This window comes from Pogoniulus pusillus, chromosome 27 (assembly GCF_015220805.1).
Source record: "Pogoniulus pusillus isolate bPogPus1 chromosome 27, bPogPus1.pri, whole genome shotgun sequence".
Lineage (NCBI taxonomy): Eukaryota > Metazoa > Chordata > Aves > Piciformes > Lybiidae > Pogoniulus > Pogoniulus pusillus.
The window spans coordinates 6,929,999-6,955,314 of NC_087290.1; the positions used below are offsets into that span (position 1 = coordinate 6,929,999).

At 51.2% G+C, this 25,316-nt stretch overlaps 1 protein-coding gene across 3 annotated transcripts; it reads right to left on the reverse strand.

The window, feature by feature from the left end:
* Positions 1–1,958: 1,958 nt before the first annotated feature.
* On the reverse strand, positions 1,959–25,240 carry LAT2 (linker for activation of T cells family member 2). Of its 3 annotated transcripts, none has more exons than XM_064166486.1 (13): positions 25,063–25,240; positions 14,707–14,812; positions 13,948–13,987; positions 10,665–10,708; positions 9,813–9,867; positions 8,687–8,730; positions 7,553–7,591; positions 6,964–6,994; positions 6,767–6,822; positions 5,703–5,768; positions 4,553–4,621; positions 3,474–3,558; positions 1,959–2,783 (listed from the first exon to the last, which is right to left on the reverse strand). In XM_064166486.1, exons 2-13 carry the CDS (start codon positions 14,792–14,794, stop codon positions 2,765–2,767), a joined length of 636 nt encoding a protein of 211 aa, XP_064022556.1. In that variant the 5' UTR covers positions 14,795–14,812; positions 25,063–25,240; the 3' UTR covers positions 1,959–2,764. The 3 variants fall into 3 exon arrangements, with proteins under 3 accessions (XP_064022556.1, XP_064022555.1, XP_064022554.1); XM_064166485.1 differs by lacking the exon at positions 25,063–25,240 and adding an exon at positions 24,721–24,797; XM_064166484.1 differs by lacking the exon at positions 25,063–25,240 and adding an exon at positions 21,435–21,636.
* Between the last annotated feature and the right edge of the window lie 76 nt (positions 25,241–25,316).

Genomic DNA, 25,316 nt, shown 5'->3' on the forward strand with positions numbered 1-25,316 from the left:
CTCCCTGTTGCTGAGAAAAGGAATAGTATTGGTCTGAGGCCATTAGTGCAGCCAGTTCTGCCAAAGCTCACCCCCTCCAAGGACAAAGCTAACCTGTCTGGCAGCTTGCTTAGGCTCCCCAGCTCTATTTGAGAGCTGCACCAGTGGTGCCAAAACTGCTTTTGTAATGTGTCTTACATTGAAAACAGGAAGTGAATTGCTCACTTGGCTGCCTACCTAATGTGAGGAGAGAGATACATGGACCCAGGGGAGATCTCATTTCTCCTTGCATTATGCTCAGACAACACAGGATCTGGCACTTTTGGTTGAGCACCAGAAGTGTTTGCACACCTGAAAACAAACCCTGCAAGTGAGCACACAGGTACATCCTCACCTGCTGCAAAGACCATCAGGGGGTTCAGAGCAAAGCTGCAGTAACATCAATGAGCATTCCTCTAGCAGTCCTTGGATCTCTTCCAGTGTAATTAGATCACTGGCTGAAAGCACTTCAGGAGCTTTACAGAGCTGAGAAAGGATTTACCCTTTGCTACAGCTGTTCTGGAGAGCTGCAAGAGGAGGGAGAATCTCCCCCAACCAGCTCCTGCCCTGCCTGCTTTGGCTTCACGGCATTCACACTCAGAATTTGGCAGTGGAGGAACCTAGCACCAGGAAAATGTCGTTGTTCTGATCCACCTCCCTGCTTAGCAAGGAGCTCAGTATATCTTGCCTTTGGCTGTGCACGCAGGTAGAACTTTCTGGGAGCTCTCTAGCCAGATCTCTTTCTGTGTGCCAAGAATCTTTACTGCTGCTAATCTTCTCCTAATCATTTAATGGCTCCCTTTGGTTCCAAGATGAATCACAAGTAGCTGTAACATCACCACACATCACTGAAAGCAGAGCTCATCCTTCCCCTCCTGCAACAAATTCATAGGCTGCAGCACTCAATGGGAAGTGGGAGCTTTGTCAGGTGCTGAATGGGTCACCAAGGATGGCAGCGTCAGGCAACCAGTGACAGAAGGAGGGGACACAGTCTCAGGCTGCACCAGGGGAGGTTTAGGCTGGATGTTAGGAAGAAGCTCATGGCAGAAAGTGTGATTGGCATTGGAATGGGCTGCCTAGGAAGATGATGGAGTCCTCATCCCTGGAAGGGTTTAAAAAGAGACTGGATGTGGCACTTGGTGCCATAGTTTAGTTGATTAGATAAAGTTGGGTGATAAGTTGGACTTGATGATCTCAAAAGTCTTTTCCAACCTGATTGATTCTGTGTCACAGCTCTGCAAGAGCAGGTCATGTTTCATCTCCCTGCCTGTGAGCCTGTGCAGAGCCAGGGCAGGCTGTGGCTGTCACCATCTCTGCTCCAGGCCCACTGGGACACCAGTGTCCCACACCCGTCAAACTGTTTGCAGAGCATTTCAACACCAGGAAACCAGAAGGTGTGAGTGGAAACTCAGCTGGGAGGAGCTGGGCCAAGCAAAAAGCATCTGTACCCCCCCTGTGCATAAATCCCTGAAGCACACTGGATTTTCTCCCTTGTAGAAGTCCTGTGGAAGCAGGAGCAAAAGCACCTGTAGGTGCTACAAGTGAATCTAAGACAAACACTGAGGCACCTGCTCTTTCAGCTACACAAACAGTGGCCACCCATGGTCTCAGCAACCCTGCTAAAGTTAGAGCCCAGGCACTAGCAGCAAGAAGCACCTGACATCCCTTTCTCCTGCTCCAGGGCTTGCTCACCCTTAGCTCTCCTTCTCTGCCCACTCTTGCCACTCCCAGAGACATGAGGGTGGGCTGAGTCCCTTCCTGAAACACAGTCTTCTGAATCAATTTTGAGGAAGAAGGTTTTAAGCAGCTCCATTTTCTGCCCATCATATCCCACACACCTCAATCTGTGCTATCTGACATGCTCCCATGTCAGCCTGTCTCACCTAAGCAAGCAGACAGCATCTCCAGCACAGCAAGCTGCAATAAACCACCTTGTCTGCTTTGGATGCTTCTCAATTTTAATAAATAAGGGCTACATTGGTGCCAAAGCTGCATATCAGGGCTCAAGAGACAAGGGTTTCATTTCAGGGCTGGTGTCCACCAGAGCAACAGTCAGTGGTGCAGTTTCTGAGTCTGGCAGCTCTGTGTTGGATCTTCTCAGTGGTTGCAGGACCTTTGTATCATTGCAAAAGGGATACCAAAACACAAGGAGAGCTGCCACAGACAGGTTATTGTGAATTACAAGCTGTGCATAAGGAGGGGATTTAATCCTCTCTAGCCTTTGTGAATGGGTTGGGATCTCATTTAGTTCCAGAGAACCACTGCTGTTGTAAAAGCAACCTCTGCCTTGCCAGTTCCTCTCCGAGGAAACTGCTTCTGTAGGAGGGCACAGAGACTAAACTAGAGCATAATCCCTGCCTTCTAGTGCCATCATGCATGACTCACACTGACAAATTAAGTAGCTGGCTGCATTACTGCTCAGCAATGTAAAGATTCATTTCATGCTTGACTGGAGAAAACACCACACAGGCTGGCCAGTGGCCCTGCAGTACGTGTAGAGGAAGGTGAGGAGGAGGATGGCAAGCTCTTGGCTTGCCCCTGGGCACTGCTGGGCAGAGGCCTTTCCCCAGGTGCAGGTTTGCAGCTGAACTTCTGTGGCACTTGAAGCAGAGTATTCCTTGCTTTCAGCAGCAGCCCTTCTGTATGATCTTGGGCTCACTTTGGAGAAGAGGTTTCACTGAGGGATCGAAGCATTCACTCTCCCCGTGTGCTTGCTGAGTGTGCTCCTGCAGCTCAAAGGACTTTGTCAGACTTTGTGGAGAACACTTGAAAGAAGAGAGGAAAAAATACTGATTTCACTGACTTTAAATCCATGCTTTCAACTTAACACTGGTCTGAGAAGAGGCTGCACAGGTCCTCTGAGACTGTTTGGAGCCGCAGCAGCTAATGCCAAACCTCTCCCTGAGTTGGGTGAATCTGGGGCTGCTTTTCTGCATTTACTGACACTCTGTTGTGTCCCACACTCAGTGTTGTGCAGCCTTCCTGCAGCTCTCCACTGATGCTTTTAGCTTTAACTGTCTTGAGTAATTCTTCAGCATCACTCTCAGGTTGCTGCTGATAACGGGGCAGGATGTGTGGTGGTTGCAGTGCAGGCAGGGCTCAGCTGAGCCCAAGGAATCCCTCGCACTGCTCAGCCCACAGGGGTTTTGGGGGTTCCAGAGTGCAGCACGTAGCAGCACTGCCTAAAGCTGCTCTGAAGTGGTTTTTCAGTTCCTGTTGGAGGAAGGTGACGTTGGGACACAGACTTTGACAAATTTGTCTCCACAGCCAGCATTAGTCACCTTGGCATCAGCCAGAGATGTGGCACTGCATGGAGCAGGCTGCTCCTGCTCCCTGAGCTGCTGGGCACCAGCTGGCCCTGCCAGCAAGAAGCAGAGCTCCAGTCAAGCTCTTTTTGGCATAAACCAGTCCTCTCACCCCTAAATAAATACATCAACCACTTGCTCTCTTTTTACCTTTGCTTTGACAGAGGGGCAGGGCCTGCCACAGGGGCTGTGTTGACGTAATCTGGCTCCTCATCCGAGCTTTCTGCCTGCAGAGCTGCGAGGGAGGATGGGAAGCACTGATGAGCAAGTGGGTCAGGCTACAGACACACACACCAGCCACACGCTGCGTGTCCTGCCAGTGTTTGGTCTTTGGTGCTCACACATTTCTGTGCCTAAGAAACCTGAGGTGACACTCAAAGTCTCCTTGAAGGGGCTTCAAAGTGGTCACAGCAAATTTGCAAGCACTCTGCGAGCAGTGAGTGTGGACAGCTCTTAAGAGTCAAAAGAAACTGACTTAGATTCAGTCTAGAGAGTGCACAAACAGAATGAGAATCAGTTTGCTTAGGCAACTTCAACAGCAGAGACAGAAAGCTCTTAGGTATACATTCACCACTACCTCCCAGGCCAAACTACCCTTTGTGCTCCACAGGAAGCCACAGGTTAGGTTAAAGAGGTTAAAGTGCTGTTTAAAGGTTAGCTTAAGAAATGTGCCCCCCTAGTTACTGCAGGAGAGTCACAGGGTGATCCAATGGGGGGCTGTGCTGCACTGTCACAGGGGATTACGAGGCTGAGCCTGCACCAGGGCAGCTTCAAAATATAGCAGGACATAAGATGTGGAAGTGGCATTCCACTGCAGCATACTGTGGCCAGGGTTTAGACACAGCCACCTACATAGTGGCCTTTTGAATACTGGAAGCACCACATCTCATAGAATTGTCAGGGCTGGAAGAGACCTCAAGGATCATCAAGTTCCAGTCCCCCCTGCCATGGGCAAGGGCATCTCACACTAGATCAGGTTGCTCAGAGCCCTCTCCAGCCTGGCTTTAAGGACCTCCAGGGATGGAGCTTCGCAGCAGCATTCAGTTACCAGAGTGTGCAACAATTAGCACATGGCTTTAGATGTGTACCACAAGTGACTGGGGGAAAAAATAACTGAAGTCAAGGGTGATGGCTCCATTGCCTTGAGCATGGTTTAGGTGGGTCTAACACAATGAGTACCCTGCCCATGAACCCCACCCCAGAACAGTAAACAACTGCTGAGAACATACCTTCTGCTTGCTGCAGTTTCCATGTGTGTATGGCTGTGCTGTTCTCATAGTCCTCAGCATCATCTGTGACTAAGAAGAGTTTGGAGAGGATGATGCTGCAGTGGCCTAAAAATGGACTTTTGTGAACCCCCCACTCCTACCACCACACCCTGACCACTCCATGCATGTGGCTGAGTTTCCAGCCAGGCAGCTGCTGTCCTGCCACAGGTCTGCTGATGCTGCCTCATCACTTTCCAGCCTTGATCACATGTCTGGATAACTGCAGGGCACGGGGATCAGACTAGTCCTACTGCTCCTGCCTTCTCTAATCACTCCATGCAATGCCAGACAGGAGCAGGGCAGGCTCTAGCAGTGCCAAAGGTGTTAATTCACTGACTTGACTTAGAGTCATAGAATCAACCAGGTTGGAAGAGACTTCCAAGTTCATCCAGTCCAACCTAGCACCCAGCCCTCTCCAATCAACCAGACCATGGCACTAAGTGCCTCAGCCAGGCTTTGCTTGAACATCTCCAGGCACGGTGACTCCATCACCTCCCTGGGCAGCCCATTCCAATGCCAATCACTCTCTCTGGGAAGAACTTCCTCCTGCTACTCAGCCTATACCTCCCCTGGCACAACTGAAGATTGTGTCCCCTTGTTCTTTTGCTGGTTGTCTTGGAGAAGAGACTGACCCTCACCTGGCTACAACCTCCTATGCTGGTTGCAACATCCCAGAAGAGAAGCTGGAAGGCCTTAACCAGGCACTGTGATCCAACACCATACTACAGCAGCTCACTGCTGCTGGATGTGGCAAGAAACCTGAGCTGGGGGCTGAAACCACGATCAGACTTATCTGTAACAACACTGAAAGATCTAGAGAAGCAATGCAGGCCACCTGCTGCAGAGACCTCCTAATCAAGGGGCTCAGCTCAGAGGTGAGCTTTTGGCTAAGGCTCACCACCTGCATTGTCCTGCAGAAAGGGGGAATGCTCCAGGTCTGCTCTGTGCCTGCAGCAGCCCTTTGCACCCCACTTCCACCAGCGTGGAGCTGACAGGTACTGCTGAAGCTGCAAAGGAGGGGAATTTCCCTCAGCTGAGCAGGTCACTGTCCCTTCTCTGCAGTTTCAGATGCTTTTGTACAACATGCACAGAGCACCACAGCAGCACCTACCTGGATCAGAGCCACGAGACACTCCAATGATGACGTTCTGATAGGAATGGGAATCATCCTCTTTCTCTGGCAGAGAGGAGAAAGAGGGATTAAAAGGGCTTACAGAAGCATAGGTGACCCGAGGAGATCCCTGCCAGAGAGGGCTATTTCCCACACTAAACCACACATCAGCTAAAACATCATCAGTCTTTTTTTGACTACCAGCCCTGGGGCTGACCCAGGGACAAAGCAACTCCCTTGCAGTCAAGCCAGGCAATCACCACCCAGTAGGAGAACCATCACTGACACCCTGGAGTGTTGGCTCAATCTCTCTGACCGTGGCTCCATCCATGAAGCCACTGGAGGGCAAGTGGCCAAAATTGGTCCCAAGGCACTGTTATTTTGCTTATGGCAAGGAATAACTCCCAAAAGCACAACAAGAAGCCTCACAGCAGCTCTTAGGGTGGATAAGGGCAGGGCTGGCTCCACTAAGTGGTGAACCCCCAGGCAGCCAGCCCAGGGTAGCAGTCAGGAGGGGGTTTTCCTTCCCAGTAAGTGTTAAGCTTGTGCCTGTCATAACTTCCTGGGAAGGAAGTGAGCCCCAATTGTCCAAGCTCAACATCTCTCTGACCCCCATACATAAATCTATTAGCATCTAGAACCAAATCTGCTTCAAAGAATTTACCCCCTGCCCAAGCTCACTGAATTGACTCCAAGCAGGTGATTTCAGCCCTCTGCATGAGCTCATAAGCAGCTGAACCACACAAGTCCCTGTATTGCTAACCTCAAAACCTAATTTGCTGATGCCTAGAGATGAAACAGAGGAAGAACAAAGTGTTTTGTGCAATGAGAACCATGAATGCATTTGGGCTGTTTGGCCAACAGATGGACTGACTGGGGCTTGGACATCCCTGAAGCCCAGCAGCCTCACTTCAACTCTTGATGAACCTTGTCACCTAGGCCCACATTTGCTTCAGGCCATGCAGCAACAACACACAGGCAAGCCTGCTGGGCTCCCTGGAGCCGTGAGACAGCCAAGGTGGCAGCTGGAGAAGTAAACTGACTTGCTCATGTGGAGACCTTACCGTAGGGTGGGGTGAAGAACCTGACACAGTTGTAGTAATCCAGAGCTATGGGCTCCCTGCAAGAAGAGCAGGCTCCATTAGCATCTCCTGCCCAGGGCAGCCCAGTGCCTTCCCAGCCTGAGCTACAAGAGAGCCAGAACTGCACTGGGACCAGCATGGACCTGCTTGCCCATGCTGGTGGCAGATCAGTTACTTACACGTAGGCAGCATCCCCTTGCAGCTGGTCCTCTGCAAGCACAAAAGGTTTGCCATCAGCACTCCATACCACTGCATAAAGTCAAACTGCCACCCCAAAGCTCAGCTGGGTGAAGTCCCTGAGCACAGCTGGAGCAGATGTCCTCAGCAGCCAGAAAGCCCCAGCATGGCCCCAAAGTCTGTCCACAAGCAGAGCTGGGAAGCTGGAGCAGGGGGAGGCAGCCCAGATCTCCCTCAAGCTCTGAGGAAACCAGAGCTAACCACTGCTCATGGCCAGATCCTGACAGCTGGTGGGAAGATTGGGAGTATCCTCCCAGTTTGGGGACAGACTGCACAGCTTCCCCCCAGTAATCCTCTTAGGGCCAGACCAGCTCATGCTGCCCTGGGAGGGAGCGAGGGGCTCACAAGCATCCCATCTCCCTCTGCTCTGTTCATCAGATCACAAAGCAATCACCAAATGAACCCAGCCTGAGCTCTGCCAGCTGCAGTGTCCACTGCTTGCATGCTCCCTGCTGGTTCCCAGTCCCAGTAACCCCTCACGGCCCCAGCACCCTTCCCCCACGCCCCAGGACCTGCTGTGGCAGCATTTACCTGCCAGGAAATTCTGGTACCTGGACTTGCTCTTGGTCCCTAAGGAAAGGCAGAAAGGCTGAGCTGTGGGAGCTGTTCGTTGGTGGTGCCTCTGAGTGCCAGCAGCTCTGACCCTGCCCAGCCATCTGCTCGAGGCTGGGGTCATGGCTGCAAGGTTGGGCACCTTGGGGCAGAGGTGGTGGGATAGACAGGGCTGATATTTTCACTAATGTGGCTCTGAGCAGGCCTGGTCAGCTGCAGCAGGACAAGCACTGCATTTAGAGAGCCACAGAATCACCCTGGTTGGCAGAGATGTCCAACCATCACCTAACTCTAGCAGGGCCACTACTGCACCCTACCCTTGAGCACCATATCTAGAGGGCTTTGAAATACATCCAGGGATGGTGATTTAATCACTTCCCTGGGCAGCCTCTGTCAATCCTTTTGGTCTAGAAGATTTTCCTAATGTCCAACCCAAACCTCCCCTGGCAGGACTTGATGTCTCTCTCCTGTTCTATCAGCTATGACTTAAGACAAGAGCCCAACACCCACCTCCCTACAGCCTCCTTTCAGGGAGCTGCAGAGAGCCAGAAGGTCTCCCTTCAGCATCCTTTTCTCCAGGCTGAACCACCCCAGCTCCCTCAGCTGCTCCTCATAAGACTTTAGGCTCAGAGCCAGGCTAGACCTTACTGAGCATCGCTGTGCAGCATCCTAGGTAAGGGCTGATACCAGGAGTTATCATCATAGGACATCAGGCTGGAAGGGACCTCAAGGGTCATCTGCTCCAACCTTTCTTGGCAAAAGCACAGGCCAGGCAAGAAGTCCCAGCACCCTGCCCAGCTGAATCTTAAAAGTGTCTCCACCACCTCTCTGGGGAGACTTTTCCCATGGTTGGTTGTCCTTGCTGTGAAAATATTTCCTCTTGGAATCTTGCCAGCAGCAACTCAGAGCCATCCCCTGGCGTGTTTCCAGGGTAACCCTGTTGTGCCCTGCCTGGGGTCTGGCAGTGAGTAACCAGCCTCTGAGAGGCTCTGACTTCCCAAAGCTGGTGGGAGCTCCCAGCCAGCTCCTACAAGACCATTTATGAATCCTGCAGCAGGTCCCTCCCTGGTGGCTGTGGATGGGGAGCCCATCCTGAGTGGGGGAGATGCTCACCATATCCAGCATGGCAGGAGGCATTGAACTCCTTTGTGGTTTTCCTGAAAGAGAGAAAAGGGAACTAAAATCCTAGGTCCAGGGGCTACAAACCACAGCAATGACTAAGTCAGAAGGACCATCCATGAAACCCACCTGCAAGGTTACAACAGGACATACACTGAGCAAAAGGAGGTGAAGAGTGTGGGGTCAAATGGGAATAGTCATGCCTGAATATTGCAGCAGAGTTACTGTAGCTGGGTAGTTCCTGGGGGTTTTGGTGATGGAGAGAAAGGCATTTCTGGTGCCAGACTGCTTGGAAGCAAAGATTGGACATTTCTTTCTCATGATCATAGAATGTGAGAGGTTGGAAGGGACCTCTAGAGATCATCTAGTTCAACACCCCTGCCAAAGCAGGATCATCTAGAGCAGGCCACACAGGAATGCATCCAGGTGAGTTTTGAATGTCTCCAGAGAAGATTCCATGACCTCTCTGGACATGATGTACCTGTTAGGGGTAGCCACAGCTCATCATCATTTTTAGGCTGTCAGGGAGTGATAGACTAGGGGGAATGGAACAAAGCTAGAAATTAGTAGATTCAGACTGGATGTTAGGAAGATGTTCTTCAGCATGAGGGTGGTGAGATCCTGGAATGGGTTGCCCATGGAGGTGGTGGAAGTCCCATCCCTGGAGGTGTTTAAGGCCAGGCTGGATGAGGCTGTGGCCAGCCTGATCTAGTGCGAGGTGTCCCTACCCATGGCAAGGGGGTTGGAACTGGATGATGCTTGTGGTCCCTTCCAACCCTGACTGACTCTATTCTATCATCTAACCTGTGACCAGCACAACTGAGGCTGAAGAAAATCCAAGACACTCTAAACCTACTATTGGTCACCAATAGCAGGCCAAGCAGCCTGATCTAGCTGAAGATGTCTCTGTTTACTGCAGGGGCATTGGACTAGATGTCCTTTAAAGGTCCCTTCCCACCCAAACCATTCTGTCATTCTAATTACAGCCATAGCCACATCTATAGGGTGCAAAACTCCATCCTAAAGCCTGAACATTCACATATCTTGGGTGGACTTCATCCAACCTTGGCTCTACAGTTTGATTTTGGTTGTTTGTTTGTTTGTTTTTTTTTAAACCTACCTTGCTATTGATAACTTTTCAGGTTCCTTAATTTGTTCCAGCCTTCGGGTTGCACCTAGTGCCAAGAACAAAAGGAGATGTTAATCATCATGGCAGCAGCAGACATTTTGAGGAGCACAGAGAGGATTCCCTGCTTACTTCAAGCATTTTCCTAATGCATCCCAAAAATAGCTTCCAAATCATTCCTTGAAAATTCAGAAGTGGCCAAAAGAGGAAACAAGCAGAGGAGATGCTGCTGTCTGCACAGAGCTGGCTAGCAGGCACTGGAGGAAGCTGCAGCCTCGGTTGCTGCCTTGCTGCCTGTTATCCCCCAAACCAGCTCGATTTGGGGGCCTTTCCTCTGCCCCCATCCTATGAGTTGCATTGGCAGGTTGTGAGCTAATGCAGAGATTCATAGAGGGGTTATGGAGCTGGACCCAGCAAGGTGCCAGGGTAAGCAGAGGCTCTGCAGAGCCCATTTAGTGCCGCCCCTGTCAGCAGCTTGTTTTAGGACAAAAATCAAAAGGTCAGGGCCCAACCCAACCTGCTGCAGGAAGCAGAAAGGAGGTGATGAGAAGTGAGTCACTCCTGTTGCTTCTGGTGCACCCACACTGGCATTTCCCAGGGTGAGCAGAGGGCTGCGGCTCAGTGGCACTGCTTTAGTCCCTTCTTTTCAACATCAAGGAAGATGATTTCCTAGAGCTCTGAATCTGCATCCCTAGAAGCATCTCAGGTGGCTTTGCCAATCTTGTTCTCCTACCATTTGACTGCCTGGCTTCAAGGTGACCCTTTCCTGTTTCACTTTCCCCCACATATGTGCAAGCAGGATCCCCATCCTGCAATGCAGCAGCTCCATGCAGTGTTCATACTCACTGGAGTGGTTTCGAATCACCTCAAATCTCCGCTGGCTTTCCAGCCTGGAACACACAGAGGTACAATCTCAGCTGAGTTTTGGGTCTACAACAAGGAAACTCAGTGCAGGAAACTTCTTTGTTTGGTGAGCAGAGGGAAGAGAGCACAGCCTCTGTGCTGGGCTCAGTGAAACACCAACATGCATCGCTCATGCAGGACCCTCGTGAGCTGGAGAAGCTTCCAAACTCCTCTTTAAAATCAAAATGTGCTTAAGGACCATTGATGGAGCAGCCAAGGGAAAGGTCCAGGAAGGAGGAAAACATCACTTAGGATAATTCCTACTCTGCTAATGCACTGGTTATGGCCAGAAAGAGCATTTCCATGCACAAAACCCTCATGAAATAGCTTCAAACCTCATTTCTTCACCTCCCCTCCCAACATCCTGTAATATCAACCTGAATAAAAATAACAGATGTGCTCAGCCCTGCCCAGTAACCTCTTGACTGTTTAATGAACAATGGGAGCTGCTCCTCAGAGCACAACAGGATTCAGCAGTTCTACTGCAGCTGCACAGAGGCTCTTAATAGCTCTGATCTGGGGACTCTGAAAGTGTCTTTTCCTCCACCACCTCTTCTCGTTCAGGTTGCCCCACATCCCAACCTGCTATTCATGGCACAGTGAGATGAGATATTAAAGTAATGGCAACACCAAGCTGTGTGGTGTGGTTGACATGCTGAAGGGCAGGGATGCCATCCAGAGGAACAAAAGGCTATGGATGTGCTGGAAGGTGTCCAGAGAAGGATGATCAGAGGGCTGGAGCTGCTCTGCTATGAGGACAGACTAAGAGAGTTGGGGCTGTTCAGTCTGGAGAGGAGAAGGCTCCCAGGTGACCTTCTTGTGGCCTTTCAGTATCTGAAGGGGGCTACAAGAAAGCTGGGGAGGGACTTTTTAGGCTCTCAGGTAGTGATAGGACTGGAGTGAGTGGAACAAAGCTAGAAATGGGGAGATTCAGACTGGATATAAGGAAGAAGTTCTTCAGCATGAGGGTGGTGAGACCTTGGAACAGGTTGCCCAGGGAAGTGGTGGAAGCCTCATCCCTGGAGGTGTTTAAGACCAGGCTGGATGAGGCTGTGGCCAGCCTGATCTAGTGTGAGGTGTCCCTGCCCATGGCAGGAGGGTTGGAACTGGCTGATCCTTGTGGTCCCTTCCAACCCTGACTGATTCTATGATTCCATGACCTGGTTGCAAGGTCTGCAAAAGCACAGGGTTAAACCATTTTTCTTGCAAACAGCCCAAGCTAACCCAAACCAGATCTCTAAGACAAGCTCACAATACCATAAGCCTGAAGTCAAATCTTCTAATCCAGGCACACATTTCAAGAACTCAGGACAATTCAGTAGGAGCCTGCAGGGACAGAGCAATTGATGGCTTTTTCTGGACCACAACGAAGCCTTTCGCTCGGTGTGGGCAAGCAGGGAAGACTCAGAATGTTAGGAGCTGGAAGAGACCTCTGAAGATCACAGGATGTTAGGGGCTGGAAGGGAGCTCTGGAGATCACAGGATGTTAGGGGCTGGAAGGGACCCTGGAGATCAAGTCCAGTGTCCCTGCCAGAGCAGGACCATAGAATCCAGTGCAGGTCACACAGGAACACATCCAGACAGGGCTTGAGAGTCTTCAGAGAAGGAGACTCCCAAACCTCTCTGAGGAGCCTGTTCCAGTGCTCTGTGACCCATCTGCCCTGCAGGCTCACCTAGAACAGGTTGCACACAACAGTGTCAAGGTGGATTTGGAATGACTCTAGAGATGGAGATTTCACCACCCCTCTGGGCAGCCTGATCCAGTGCTCTGCCACCCTCAGACTAAATAAATTCCTTCTCGTGTCCAAATGGAACTTCCTTTACTGAGTTTGTGCCTGTTACCTCTTGCCCTGTCACTGGGCACCAGTGAAAAAAGACTGGCCCCATCCTGACACCCCCTCTGCTTTAAGTATTCATAAGCATTGAGGAGTGGGTCCAGAGGAGGGTAACAGAGATGGGGAAAGGCCTAGAGAATAAATCTGATGAGGAGTGACTCAGGGAGCTGGGGATGGTTAGTGTGAGGAAGAGGAGGCTGAGGGGAGACCTCACTGCTGTCTACAACTACCTGAAGGGACATTGTGGAGAGGCTGCTGCTGGGCTCTTCTCACCGGTCACTGGAGACAGAACAAGGGGGAATGGCCTCAAGCTGAGACTGGGGAGTTTAGATTGGACATTAGGAAAAAGTTTTTCACTAAGAGAGTGGTCAGGAACTGGAAATGAGCTGCCCAGGGAGGTGGTGGATCCACTGACCCTGGATGTGTTTGAGGGTGGTTTGGATGTGGTGCTTCGGGTTAGGGTTTAAGGTGAATCTGGTAGAGTAGGGTCATAGGTTGGACTTGGTGACCTTGAGGGGCTCTTCTAACCTGGATGTTTCTGTGATTCTGTGACAATCCAGTCTTGATCTGTGTGGCAGGAGCTTTGCTGAGCAAACTGACCTAGGCTAGACTCTGGTAGGAAATGGGAAGTGCAGCCCTCTGGAAAAGAGCTTTTGTGGAAGCTCAAAACTGGTCACTGAAGTGAGTCCAACCTGGACTCACCAAGGAGCTTCCCTGGTCTGAGAACTGAGTCTGCATTGCTGGGGCTGGATGTTTCTGTGATTCTGGGACATCCTCCCCCAGTCTTCTCTAGGCTAACAGCCCCAAGTCCCTCAGCTGCAGAAGCAAACATCCCAACCCCAGGGAGGCTTTCTCAGAGCCCCTTTGCAGCAGGTCTGCTCCTGTATCAAAGGTGACAACTCAACTCTTCTTTTTTCAACTCTTCTTTATATCTTTTAGCTGTGGTTTGTCTGTTGCTGGAGGAAATCAGGGAGGGGGTTATGTGCACAACTACATTTCCTTCAGACACTGCAGCTCAGTGGCTGCTCTGCCACAGGGTCCCACCAGCAGCGGCCAAGGGCTGCTTATGAAGCTACCAACCTCTCTGTTTCACTAGGGCATGACAGGACAGGATAAGGACTCACCCTTCCAGTCTCCCAGACCTCTTCCCAACTAGTTAGTGACTCACAGGCATCGCTGTCAGAGCTGCAGTTTCATTTTGGGTTACTCTTTGTCGAGGCACAACCTCTCCAGCAGCACCCTGCCCTGGGCACCCTACTCCTCACACCCCATTCTCTGATGATTCTCTCTGATAAAAATTGAGTTTCAGCTGCAGGGCATGAAGTGGGTCTAGGTCTGGCCAGGGTCTCATCCTGGGTGAGCTGTTCAAGGGAGAGCAAAAGGCAACTTACTGGCTCCTCTGCTTGCTCAGCTGCTTCTCTTGCTTGGTAGCTGGAAGAGAAGGGGGGGAAAAGCTCTTAGAGAAGCATAATTCTGGAGTTAAAGACCAGAAAGAACAATAAAACCCACTCACAAAACCTCTTCAGCCAGGAGCATGGAGGCAGTGTCAGGGGTTTGATCTGTGCTTTTTAAAGCAGGTCTCAAGTGCAGTGTTTGTCTCAAACACCACAAAGCATCACACTGCTGTCCTCAAAGCCCCAAACTTCAGCCTCATTCCCCCAGTAAAATCCACCCAGGGCTCACAGGTGAGCTTGAACCCCTGTTGGGGTTGTGCTCACTACACTCCCTTTGTACTTAATGTGTGGATGAATTTATCCCCCTGCCTCTCCTTCCACACCTGCCTTCCCCCTGCCTGACTGCCCCAGAACCCCCAAAGGATTTGTGCACTGGAATGGTTCAGGGTGCCCAGGAGCAAGCCACCCACCACGGAGGACTGCTGCAGGGTTGAGGGGTCCTTTCCCCAGCTGCTCCCTGACTGTCAGCAGAGACCTTTCCCAGGTCAAGCTGCTGGGAACATTCCCATGAAGGCAAAGCTCTCCAAGTTGGCACATGGCTGAACAGCACCAAACCCACCTGGAGGAGACATCCCAAGAGAAAAGGGCCTGGCCAGAGTGACCTCCAGCCCAGAGCTGTGGGCAGGACCCCAAAGCACACAAGGAGGACCCCAAAGCATACAGGCAGAACCCCAAAGCCCCCAAGGAGGACCTTACCAAAGAGCTGGCACTTGACACAGAGGCTGATGGCAGCCCCAAGCAGCATCAGCAGGACAGCTGCCCACAGCAGCTCCATCTGTGCCATGGCCTGGCCACATCCAGCCTGAAACACAGTACCGAGGGGAACCCTGTGAGCATTGTGGGCAGGGAACATTGGTACCCCCCAGGGGGCCACATGCTCTCTGCCTGTGCACTCCCAAGGCTCTGGGTGGTTGCTGAGGCTGCAGTGTCCTGGGCTGATCCACAGCAGAGTGGGCAGCAGGGGCAGGGAGAGGATTGTGCAGCTCTGCTCTGCTGAGACCCCACTTGCAGTGCTGGGTCCAGCTCTGGTCCTCAGCACAGAGAGACATGGACCTGTTGGAGTGGGGCCAGAGGAAGCCACAGCAATGTTGGGAGGGCTGGAAACCCTCTGCTGTGAGGCCAGGCTAAGAGAATTGAAGAGCCTGGAGAAATGAAAGCTCCAGGGGGACCTTCTTTGAGTATCTCCACCCACCAGGGAGTCCACTGGCACAAAGCTAACCTGTTTGTCTTAATTCATTGCCAGTTCCATAACCCACGGTGCCATCAACAAACCTGGCCAGGAGATGCTCTGTTTTAATATCCAGGAGAGAGGGCAAAAAGAGAGGCACTTGGAAATAGTCAGAGCTGCCAAGACCTCTGTGTGAGGTGCCCCAGCTACTTCTCTGCATCACAGAAGTACTTTGAATGCCATCCTCTCTGCCTGTGGGCAAACTGGGCTCATTTCTGTTCCCTGCAAGGCTGTCTGGACTCACAAGGTCATGTTAGCTCCAGTACTCACTCTGCTTTGCTCTTCTCAGACCCCTTCAGATCCATTCCCTGCAAAACCTCTTGCAGCACTTTCTGAAGGAGCTGTGATGAGCTGTTCCAAATTAATAACATGTCCAGACCCCCAGGGCCAACCCTAGAGGTGCAGGGCCGAGCACCCCCAGCAGCCAGGCTGTCAGGGATGGAGCCTTAGTCAAAGCCATGTGGTTCCACACATCATTTTTCCATGGCTACACATGCCCCACAGAAGCCAGGAGCTGTGGGTCATCTTTAAAGCTTCTGCAGCAGGCAGACAGGGGAAGCTGGCCCAGTGCTGGTGACCAACATTCATTTTACAAAGAGGTGTAAGAGTCACTGCTGGTTTGTCTGGGGGTGGTGGTTTGGGTTTGGGGTTTTGTTTCCTTTTTTTTTCCCTTATTTTTTTTCTCTAAGTAAGAGCAAAGCAGATCTGAAGGCACCTGACAGGACTGACCCAGTTTGTACCAGTGCAGGGCAGGTCACCGTCTCCCTGCTAGAGCTGGTTTCATTTCTGCTGTAACACAGCAAACCCAGGCCTCTCCCAAGCCCCCACACACCAGCAGCACCCAAGGTGGTCCTGTGCAGGGACTGCCAAGCAGGGCACTGCATGCCCCATCCCAGCATCCCCCACAGTGGAGGCTCTCATGGGTACCAGCTCAGCACCCCAGAGGTTGTTCTTTGTGCTCACCAAACCCCCAGGCCCATGGCAACACTTCATAGAATCAACCAGGTTGGAAGAGACCTCCAAGATCATCCAGTCCAACCTATCCCCCAGCCCTATCCAGTCAACCAGACCATGGCAGTAAGTGCCTCAGCCAGGCTTTGCCTGAACACCTACTGGAATAGGCTGCCTGGGGAGGTGGTGGAGTCATCGTCCCTGGGGCAGTTCAAGGCAAGGTTGGACGTGGCACTTGGTGCCATGGTCTAGCCTTGAGCTCTGTGGTAAAGGGTTGGACTTGATGATCTGTGAGGTCTCTTCCAACCTTGGTGATACTGTGTGATACCTCCAGGGACGGTGCCTCCACCACCTCCCTGGGCAGCCCATTCCAATGCCAATCACTCTCTCTGTGATTCCTTTTGGTACAGAAGCCTCTCTCGAGGAGCTGGCAGGAGGAGGTGATGAACAGGTTTGTGACAAGCAGAAGGCTGGAGGCACTTATGGCTGGTGGCATGGAAATAAAATAGTTGGAAGGCTGAAGGTGCTTCCCCTGCTCTCTGCCTCGGGGAGGTGAGAGGAGACAGTAGATAGACTCGAGTCACTGGGGGCTGTGAGGAGCCCGAGCGTGTGAGGAGGACATATGGACTTGAATCACAGAATCACAGACTGGGTAAGGGTGGAAGGGACCTTTAAAGGTCACCTTGTGCAAGCCCCCTGCAGTCAGCAGGGGCAGCTGCAACTAGAGCAGCTTGCTCAGAGACTCAACTAACCTCATCGGGAATATTTCCAGGGATGGGGCATCTACCACCTCTCTGGCCAACCTGGGCCAGTGTCTCTCCACCCTCAGGGGCAAAACCTTCTCCCTTCTCTCTAACCTGAATCTCCCTCTTTTCATTTCAAACCTGGGCCAGTGTCTCTCCACCCTCAGGGGCAAAACCTCCCTTCTCTCTAACCTGAATCTCCCTCTTTTCATTTCAAACCTGGGCCAGTGTCTCTCCATCCTCAGGGGCAAAACCTTCTCCCTTCTCTCTAACCTGAATCTCCCTCTTTTCATTTCAAACCTGGGCCAGTGTCTCTCCACCCTCAGGGGCAAAACCTTCTCCCTTCTCTCTAACCTGAATCTCCCTCTTTTAGTTTCAAACCATCACCCCTTGTCCTGTCACAACAGCTCCCGCTAAGAAGTCTGTCCTCATCTTCCTTGTCGACTTCTTTAAGTACCAAAAGGCCACCTGAAGGTCTCCCTAGAGCTGCCTCTTCTCCAGGCTGAACAAGCCCAACTCTCTCAACAGAGATGATCCTCACTTACCAGCTGTGCTTTCAAGCAGCTGAATTCAAACCGGGTAAGAAAAGAGGCTCCCATCTAGTTTCAAGAGTAAAATTTGGACACCATTGAAATGCTCTGTTGTGTTTCTACACTTTTCTGTTCTCCTTTTGTCTGTTGTTTTTCCCCCCCCTTGCATGAGGAAGCTGCTGGGGGCCGTGGCACATGGCAATGAGTACTGTCTGAGCACCACAGCCCTACAAAACCACAGGAGCAGCTGCTTGGGATAAATGATTGCAGAGGAGAAAAAGCCACTGGAGGCTGGCTAAAGCCATGATCTCTGCAGCATGCCACCTCTGCTGCAAGGAGGAAGCAGCCTTGCTGAGCAGGGGCTGCTCTTCTCATGGCCTCAGGTGTTGTCAGCAGTCAGAGAGGCAAACTTGAACGTTTTCTTTGAAATGGGCAGAGTGAACGAGCTTGAAGTTCATTCAGTCTGCATGTGCTGGGTCTTGCCAACCTGGCTGCTGGTGGGGAAGGTTTCTAGTCCTAAATTAAGGATGAAAGCCAGGAACAGGCCTCACTGTGAAGAGCCAAGGGAAGGAGAGATGGTATTTTTGTCGGGGAAGACTGAAAGGTCTCACAGAATCACAGAGTATTAGAGGTTGGAAAGGACCTCCAGAGATCACTGAGTCCAACCTCCCTGCCAAAGAACCTCAGGTAGTTCACACAGGAATGCATCCACTCAGGTTTTGAAAGTCTCTGGAGAAGGAGACTCCACAGCCTCTCTGGGCAGCCTGCTCCAGGGCTGTCATCCTCAGTGTAAAGTTTCTCAGGTTGAGGTGAAACCTTCTCTGTTCCTGTTTGTATCCATTGCTCCTTGGCTTATTGCTGCTGACCACTGAAAAGAGATTGGCCCCAGCCACTTGACACCCACCCCTCAGATATTTATAGACATTGATCAGATCCCCTCTCAGCCTTCTCCAGAATAAACAGCCCCAGGGCTCTCAGTCTCTCTTCGCAGGGGAGATGCTCAAGTTCCCCACTTGTCTTCGTGGCTCTCTGCTGGACTCCCTCCAGCATGTCCCTGTCTCTCTTAAACTGGGGAGCCCAGAATTGGACACAGTATTCCATCTGTGGTCTCACTAGGGCAGAGTAGAGGAGGAGAAGAACCTTCCTAGACCTTCTGATCTCTTAAGCCTGCTGAAGTGAAGACTGAGAGTACAGGGACAGCTACTGTCAGCCTGTCTGAGAGAAACACCGAAGTGAGACGAGCTGCTTCAATTTAACTAACCTAGAGAGTGAGTGGTACAAGCTGGATATGCACAGCTAGAAATAATACTCCTAAAGAGTGGAATGTCTGAAAGCACTTTCCAATAGCAACAGGAGAGGCAAAAAGCTCACATAACCACCCCCCTTTCCCCCCCAAGAGTACTTGAAGCACACTTAAACTCCTTCTACCAATAAAGCAAGTGAGTGAGGAATGTGTTGATGTGGCAGCAGCAAAGCCAGATGCTTTTCTCTAAGATGGTGGCTGGTGAGGCTGATTTAGCCCTTTGCAGGCATCCAGCCCACCCTTGGAGCTCACATAAAGATCAAATTGCAGGTTCATATCATATATCCAACCTAGCTGTAAAGAAATAAATGCCCCAACCCTCGTCCCTCCCCCCCAGAAAGATTCCCTGGCCTGCCCCAGTTTGCACTAAATTAAGGCTGATTGCCTGAGTCACTGGCACAAAATATAAAGTGGAGAGTTGATTTAAAACCCCCAGCATGTGAAATTGAGCAGAGGCTTGTGGAACAGATGCAATATGCAAGCTTGACTCCACGTCTCTGACGCTGCCAAGTCAAGAAACGCTGCTTTCTGTTTGCCCTGCGCCGCACAGGCTGCTGCGGAGAGCCCCAGCAAGGCAGGCTCAGTTCTCAGACCAGGGAAGCTCCTGTGCTTGCACCGACCAGTTCTGAGCTTCTGGAAAAGCTCTTTTCCAGAGATCTGCATTTCCCATTTCCTACCAGAGTTTATGCCAGTGTCAGTTTTCTTAGCAAAGCACCTGCCACTTAGATCAAGACTGGGGTTTCACATGAACATCCAGCCTGGCAAAGCCCCTCGGGATCACCAAGTCCACCTATAACCCTACTCTACAAGACTCACCTTAAACCATAGCCCTAAACACCTCATCCAAACGACCTGGAAACACATCCAGGGTCAGTGGCTCCACCACCTCCCTGGGCAGCTCATTCCAGTCTCTGACCACTCTCTCTGTGAACAACTTTTTCCTAATGCCCAATCTAAACCTCCCCAGCCTCAGCTTGAGGTCATTCCCCCTTGTTTTGTCTCCACTTACAGCTACTGAAGCAGCCCCGGGTTTATTTTTTACCAGAGGAGCAGCAGATGTCTTTTGGTAGAACATAGGACAAGAGGGACAACTGGAGTGGATAAAAATCAACCTTCACATAGCACTTCACAAAGTGCTTAAAAAAAAAAACCCAGGTGGAAAACACAGCACAAATTCCTAATCACAGCGAGGATGCCAGCAGAAGGAAGGAAGGAATTCACAGAAATCTCTTGTATTTGTCCTTAAGTTCCCTACCAGGCAGAATCAAAGCCAGGCAGCATCCCTTACCACCACTGCAGAGCCCATAGGGATGCCACATTAGCAACGGCAACCCATATGGAGGGAACTAAGCACTCCTGTGCAGTCTACACTGATGAAAACGAGCCAATATCACAGAAGATTATCCCCAAATTATCCTGTTTTGCTCGAGGGGCCCATGTTACACTGAACATTGATCACCAGAGAAACCTGATGCCAAGACCAAGCTCATTCTGTAGAGGATTAGCAATTTCAAACCACGGAGCAAAATAAATACATAAAACCTAAAACCAATGAGAAAAACAGGAGGTGCAGTTCCAGTCAGCTCTTCCATGGGACTGGGCTTTGGAGGGAGAAACAGTGTGGGCAGCAGCAGTCCCAGAAGCTATAGGCAGGAGTCAGAAGCAGGACCAGACAGATCTGAGATGAAGGTAGCTCAGCTGAGCCTGAACCTTGCAGAATGTTTCAGCAGATGTGACATGGGATAATTAAGCACCAGCAGATGGGGTGGGGAGATGGAAAGAGCAGTGCCATAAGACTATCAATCCAGGTTGTACGGGACAGGTTCACCCTGGGTGCAGGGGGGCATTAAGTGCTGCTGAGAAGAGATATTTGGCAGCTTTTGTAGCTTGGAGCCTGTCGTTTGCTGCCCATGAGCAGTAGCGTGCAGGGCGCTGCTCTTCAGAAGTGTTTTATGGAGCTGACCTTCAGCCTTCTCTGAAAGGCTCTTCGAGGTCTAGGCTGGGATCTCTGGGCTCTCCAAAATCAGAGCCTCCACAATGTGAGAAATATATATAGAATCATATGTTTGATCCGATCAATTTGTGGCAAGGGGTCACAGACAAGGAGGAAGGGGGGGGGGGGTGTCTGAATGAAACTGCATTCCTGCTTGCACCACCATCTCAATAAGCTTAAAGATAAGAGTAATTAGATTGGCAAAGGAGGGAGGCATGTGGAAGAGACAGTCTTTTGCATATTTAAATGGAAATGCATTCCTCCTGGTGCCACCTTTCCTGTATGAGCAAACAGAAGAACCAGGACTTTGAAGTTCATGAGGAAGACACTTAAGCAAGACCCCTTACTTCATCAAAGATTACCAGAGGGACCATTGGATAAAAGGAGACCTGTGTGGAAGAGACAGATCACATTCCTAAGAACTGATAAAGAAAACCCAACCTTTTCTTAGAACTTAGTAAATATGTACTAGAACAGGGTATAAAAAGAGAAAGCTGGAGGCAAAGGGGGTGCGTTGGGGTAGATCAGCCTCCCCTGGTGCCCAGGCCTGATTGCTTGATTCCTGCAAACTCTATTAAAGCCTTAACTTGCATGAACACCAGTTTGTGCCTGTTATTTATGACAACAAGAACCCCACGCAGCCCCAGGCGACCCCATCCCTCCCTCCATCTCTCACCTCAGCCACAGGCTCAGCCGCTCTCCTGCCCGGGTCCCATCTCCCGCTGCCGCTCACGGCCGCAGCCAGCGCGGCTGGAGCTGGTTCCCCCTGGGCTCCGCCAGCCAGCGTCTGGTTTCCTGTCATCTGAATCACCAACCCCAGCATCCGCCGCTTGGCCACTCAGCCCCTCGCCGCCGCACCAGAGGGACCCTGCAGGCTGACAAGATCCCTTCCCAAGCTGCCTTGAGTTTCAGACGGGGCTGGTGCCCCCAAAATGTTCAGCTGTCCTCTCAACAAAGAGCCTTCGCGGGACTGAACACTGCGTGCTGGAAGCAGCAGATGCTGCCTGGGCGAACTCATAGCAGCAGATCAAGCAAACGAAGTCCTCTCTTAGTTTTTAAGAGATGATAGCGAGTCCCAAAGGCAGCCTGGAGCTGCTGTTTCACAGGTTAGGGACTGGAAAGGACCTCGAAAGCTCATCCAGTCTCTACCAGAGCAGGATCACCTGGAGCAGATCACATAGGAACCAATCCAGATGGGTCTTGAGTATCTCCAGAGTAAAAAACCTCCACAACTTCCCTTCTGATGTTTCTAAAGGCCAAACCTGGAGCTCCTTGTCTGGAAAACTATTCCTTAGGCTTCAGGATTGGCAGCTTGCAGACATCAGGCACAATTTCACTGTGCTCTTAAAAAACAAACCAAAGCAAACTACTTCCTTAAATTTGTTTGGTGTTTGAATACAGTAAGGAGGGTTTATGAATAATGGGGAAGCTTTGAGCCCCACTGGAGTAGCTGTAATCTAGACTTGCTGGAGCAGAGGGGGATGACAAAGATGGTCAGAAGGTTGGAGCACCTCTCCTCCGAGGACAGGCTGAAAGAGTTGTGGCTGTTCAACCTGGAGAAGGCACCAGGGTGACTTGTAGCTGAATTCCAATATCTGAGGAGGACAGAGAAGGTGTTACAAGGATGGTCAGAAGGTTGGAGCACCTCTCCTCCGAGGACAGGCTGAAAGAGTCGTGGCTGTTCCACCTGGAGAAGGCACCAGGGTGACTTGTAGCTGAATTCCAGTATCTGAGGAGGACACACAGGAAGGCTGGGCAAGGACTGTTTAGAAGGGTTTGTAGACATAGGATGAGTGGCAATGGTTTGAAACTGGAGCAGGGCAGACTTAGGTTGGACATTAGGAGGAAGTTCTGCACAATGAGGGTGGTAAAATACTGAACAGATTGGCTAGGGATGTGGTTGAGGTCCCCTCCCTGAAGACATTCAAGATCAGACTTCACGTGGCCTTGGGCAGCCTGATCTGGTTGGAGGCATCCCTGCTGACTGCAGGGAGGTTGCACAAGATGACCTTTGAGGGTCCCTTCCAGCTCGCTGCAATCTGTGAAACATGAATCCTGCTCTAGGCATAGGACAGTCTGCACATGCACCTAACCCTGTGTAGCTGCAACTACTGGAGTACAACAGCCTGGCACAGGCTTTACAACCACAAACAAAACGAGGTTTCATGCTGCCTCTCAGCCAGGCTCTGCAGCACTTCAGGAAAGGGAATTTGTGTTCTGGTTAAATTAGGGCACTCTCAAGCTGCTACAGCCAGTCACCTACACCCAGGTCCACGACAGAAGCTGACTCCTCTGCCCTAGATATGATGAAACAGCCAACTGCCTACAGCCTTTGCCACTCTGGGATGGGAACTTAGCTGTCAGGCTTTCAGAGGAAACACTGCTTTGGGAAGATGGTTAACCACCGTCTGCACAGAGCCACTGAGACTTTCTCTCTTCCAACTCTAACCTGAGGTGCTAAAATAATTCCTTTGATGCACCTTCCAGAGCTCTTCCCACACACTACCTGGGTGTGGAAGCCTGTCCTGAAATCAATACCTATAGCCTGAACCAAGAATTAGAAGAGCAAGAGCCAGCTTTGAATTGCTTGGCTGGTTTCTGGCTGGCCTCTGTGTAAAGGACACTTACTCAACAGAAAATGCTTTCCTGACTACTCAAAGTTGCTACAGAATTGGCATTTCTAGCAGAGGTTCTAGCCCAGCAAAGGCACCTCTTGTTAGTGCCCTGATTGTCTCCTGCCCTGACTGTGCAGGAGGCTGACCTGATTGACTCCTGCCCTGTGTTCAGTTCTGGGCCCCCCCCAGTTCAAAAGGGACATAGAACTGTTTGAAAGAGTCCAGTGCAGAGCCACAAAGATGCTGAATGGAACATCTCTGCTATGAGGAGAGCCTGAGGGAGCTGGGGCTGTGCTGCTTGGAGAAGAGGAGACTGAGAGGTGACCTCAGCAATGCTTACAAATATGTGAAGGGTAAGCACCTGGCTGGAGCCAGGCTCTGCTGGGTGATGCCCAAGGAAAGGACAAGGGGCAATGGGTGCAAGCTGAGGCATAGGAAGTTTCATTTAAACACGAGGAGGATTTTTTTCCCTGTGAAGGTGACAGAAGACTGGAACAGGCTGCCCAGGGGGGTTGTGGAGTCTCCCTCTCTGGAGATACTCAAACCCACCTGGATGTGTTCCTGTGTGATCTGCTCTAGGTGATTGTGCTCTGGCAGGGGGGTCGGACTGGATGAGCTTTGGAGGTCCCTTCTAGCCCCTGACATTCTATGGTTCTGGCACACATGACTGCTCAGCCTCTCCAGGGTGGGTAGAAGCTGTTGCTGTACCAGAGGTGCAGAGCAGCCATCAAACCCAAACTACAGCTGCCCTTGGGTAGAGCAATGCCCTTCAAAGACAACAGTTCTGGAGGACCAACCACCACTTCCTACCATAGCCCAGAAGCTGATCATTGCAGTAACACACACCACTGAGAGGCTCTATCTGCCTTCTTTGTGTTTCTCATGAGAAGGGCTTAGGATGAGCTCCCTCACTTCTCACCTTTATCAACACAACCACGTCTATGCTCTTTGGGAAGCCAGACCAAGCCCCATCTCTGACATGCTCACACAAAACCTCCTCAGATCCAGCTTAGGATACCAGGCTCTACCCTCTGTCTGTTCTGTCCTTGCTGCTAAAAACCACTTCTGGGCTGATAAAAAGTTGAAGAGAGAGAACCACCATGCTTTTATGTCCTGCCTTAAAGAGTATAAAATTCACCTTTCCATGTCCTTTTCAAAGGTTATCCATTTTGGCTTGGTTTTGTTTTCCCCCCCATAGCAAATACACAGCACCTACTCCTTCAGTCAGTTTGACCAGCAAACTAAACCCTGTTTTTCTGCCTTGGACACACAGCTAAACAGCTGTACAGAAAGCTCTTTGGGCCTGGAAGGGTTGTGAGAACAGAGCTTCCACCCCACCCATCTTACCTGCTGTGGCCAGGAGGCTGAATGCCCTGCGGGGGCAGCATACATCCTTTCAGATAAAGGTGGGGGCTGCTCAAAGCTCAGCTGGGCTTGCTTGAACCAGGTGTTATGACTAAGCTGGTCAGAAATCAGCAGTGAGACGAGGATCAGAAACCAATGCAGCATCTAAACCTGGCCTTGCTGCAGGAACACACCCAATGCTGGAAGGGTGTAAGAAAGGCTTCTGAGCTCCAACAGCCTCTTTCTCCCAGAGCTCAGAAGCCTTCTGAGTCAAGTGCTGCCTACTTTAGAGGTCAGCATTCAAATCCCCCGGCTTTGGGACCTCTCATCCCAACCACTCATTACCTGCTTTGCCAAATTCTCCTGGCAGCTTTAACGACGGGAAGGAAGAAGTTTTGGAGGCAGTTTTCTGCCGTGCCACAGCGGCAGATGCACGTTCTTGCGTGGACCAAGCAACGGCTTTGCTCGGAGCTGTGGCTGCGTGAAGCATTTCCCCAGGCAGAGGGGAAGTGCCACCTCCTCCCAGCCCCAGCTGCACGCCCCACTGCAAGCCGCATCTCACCCCGCTGAAACCGAAAGCAGCTCCCTCGCAGCTGAAG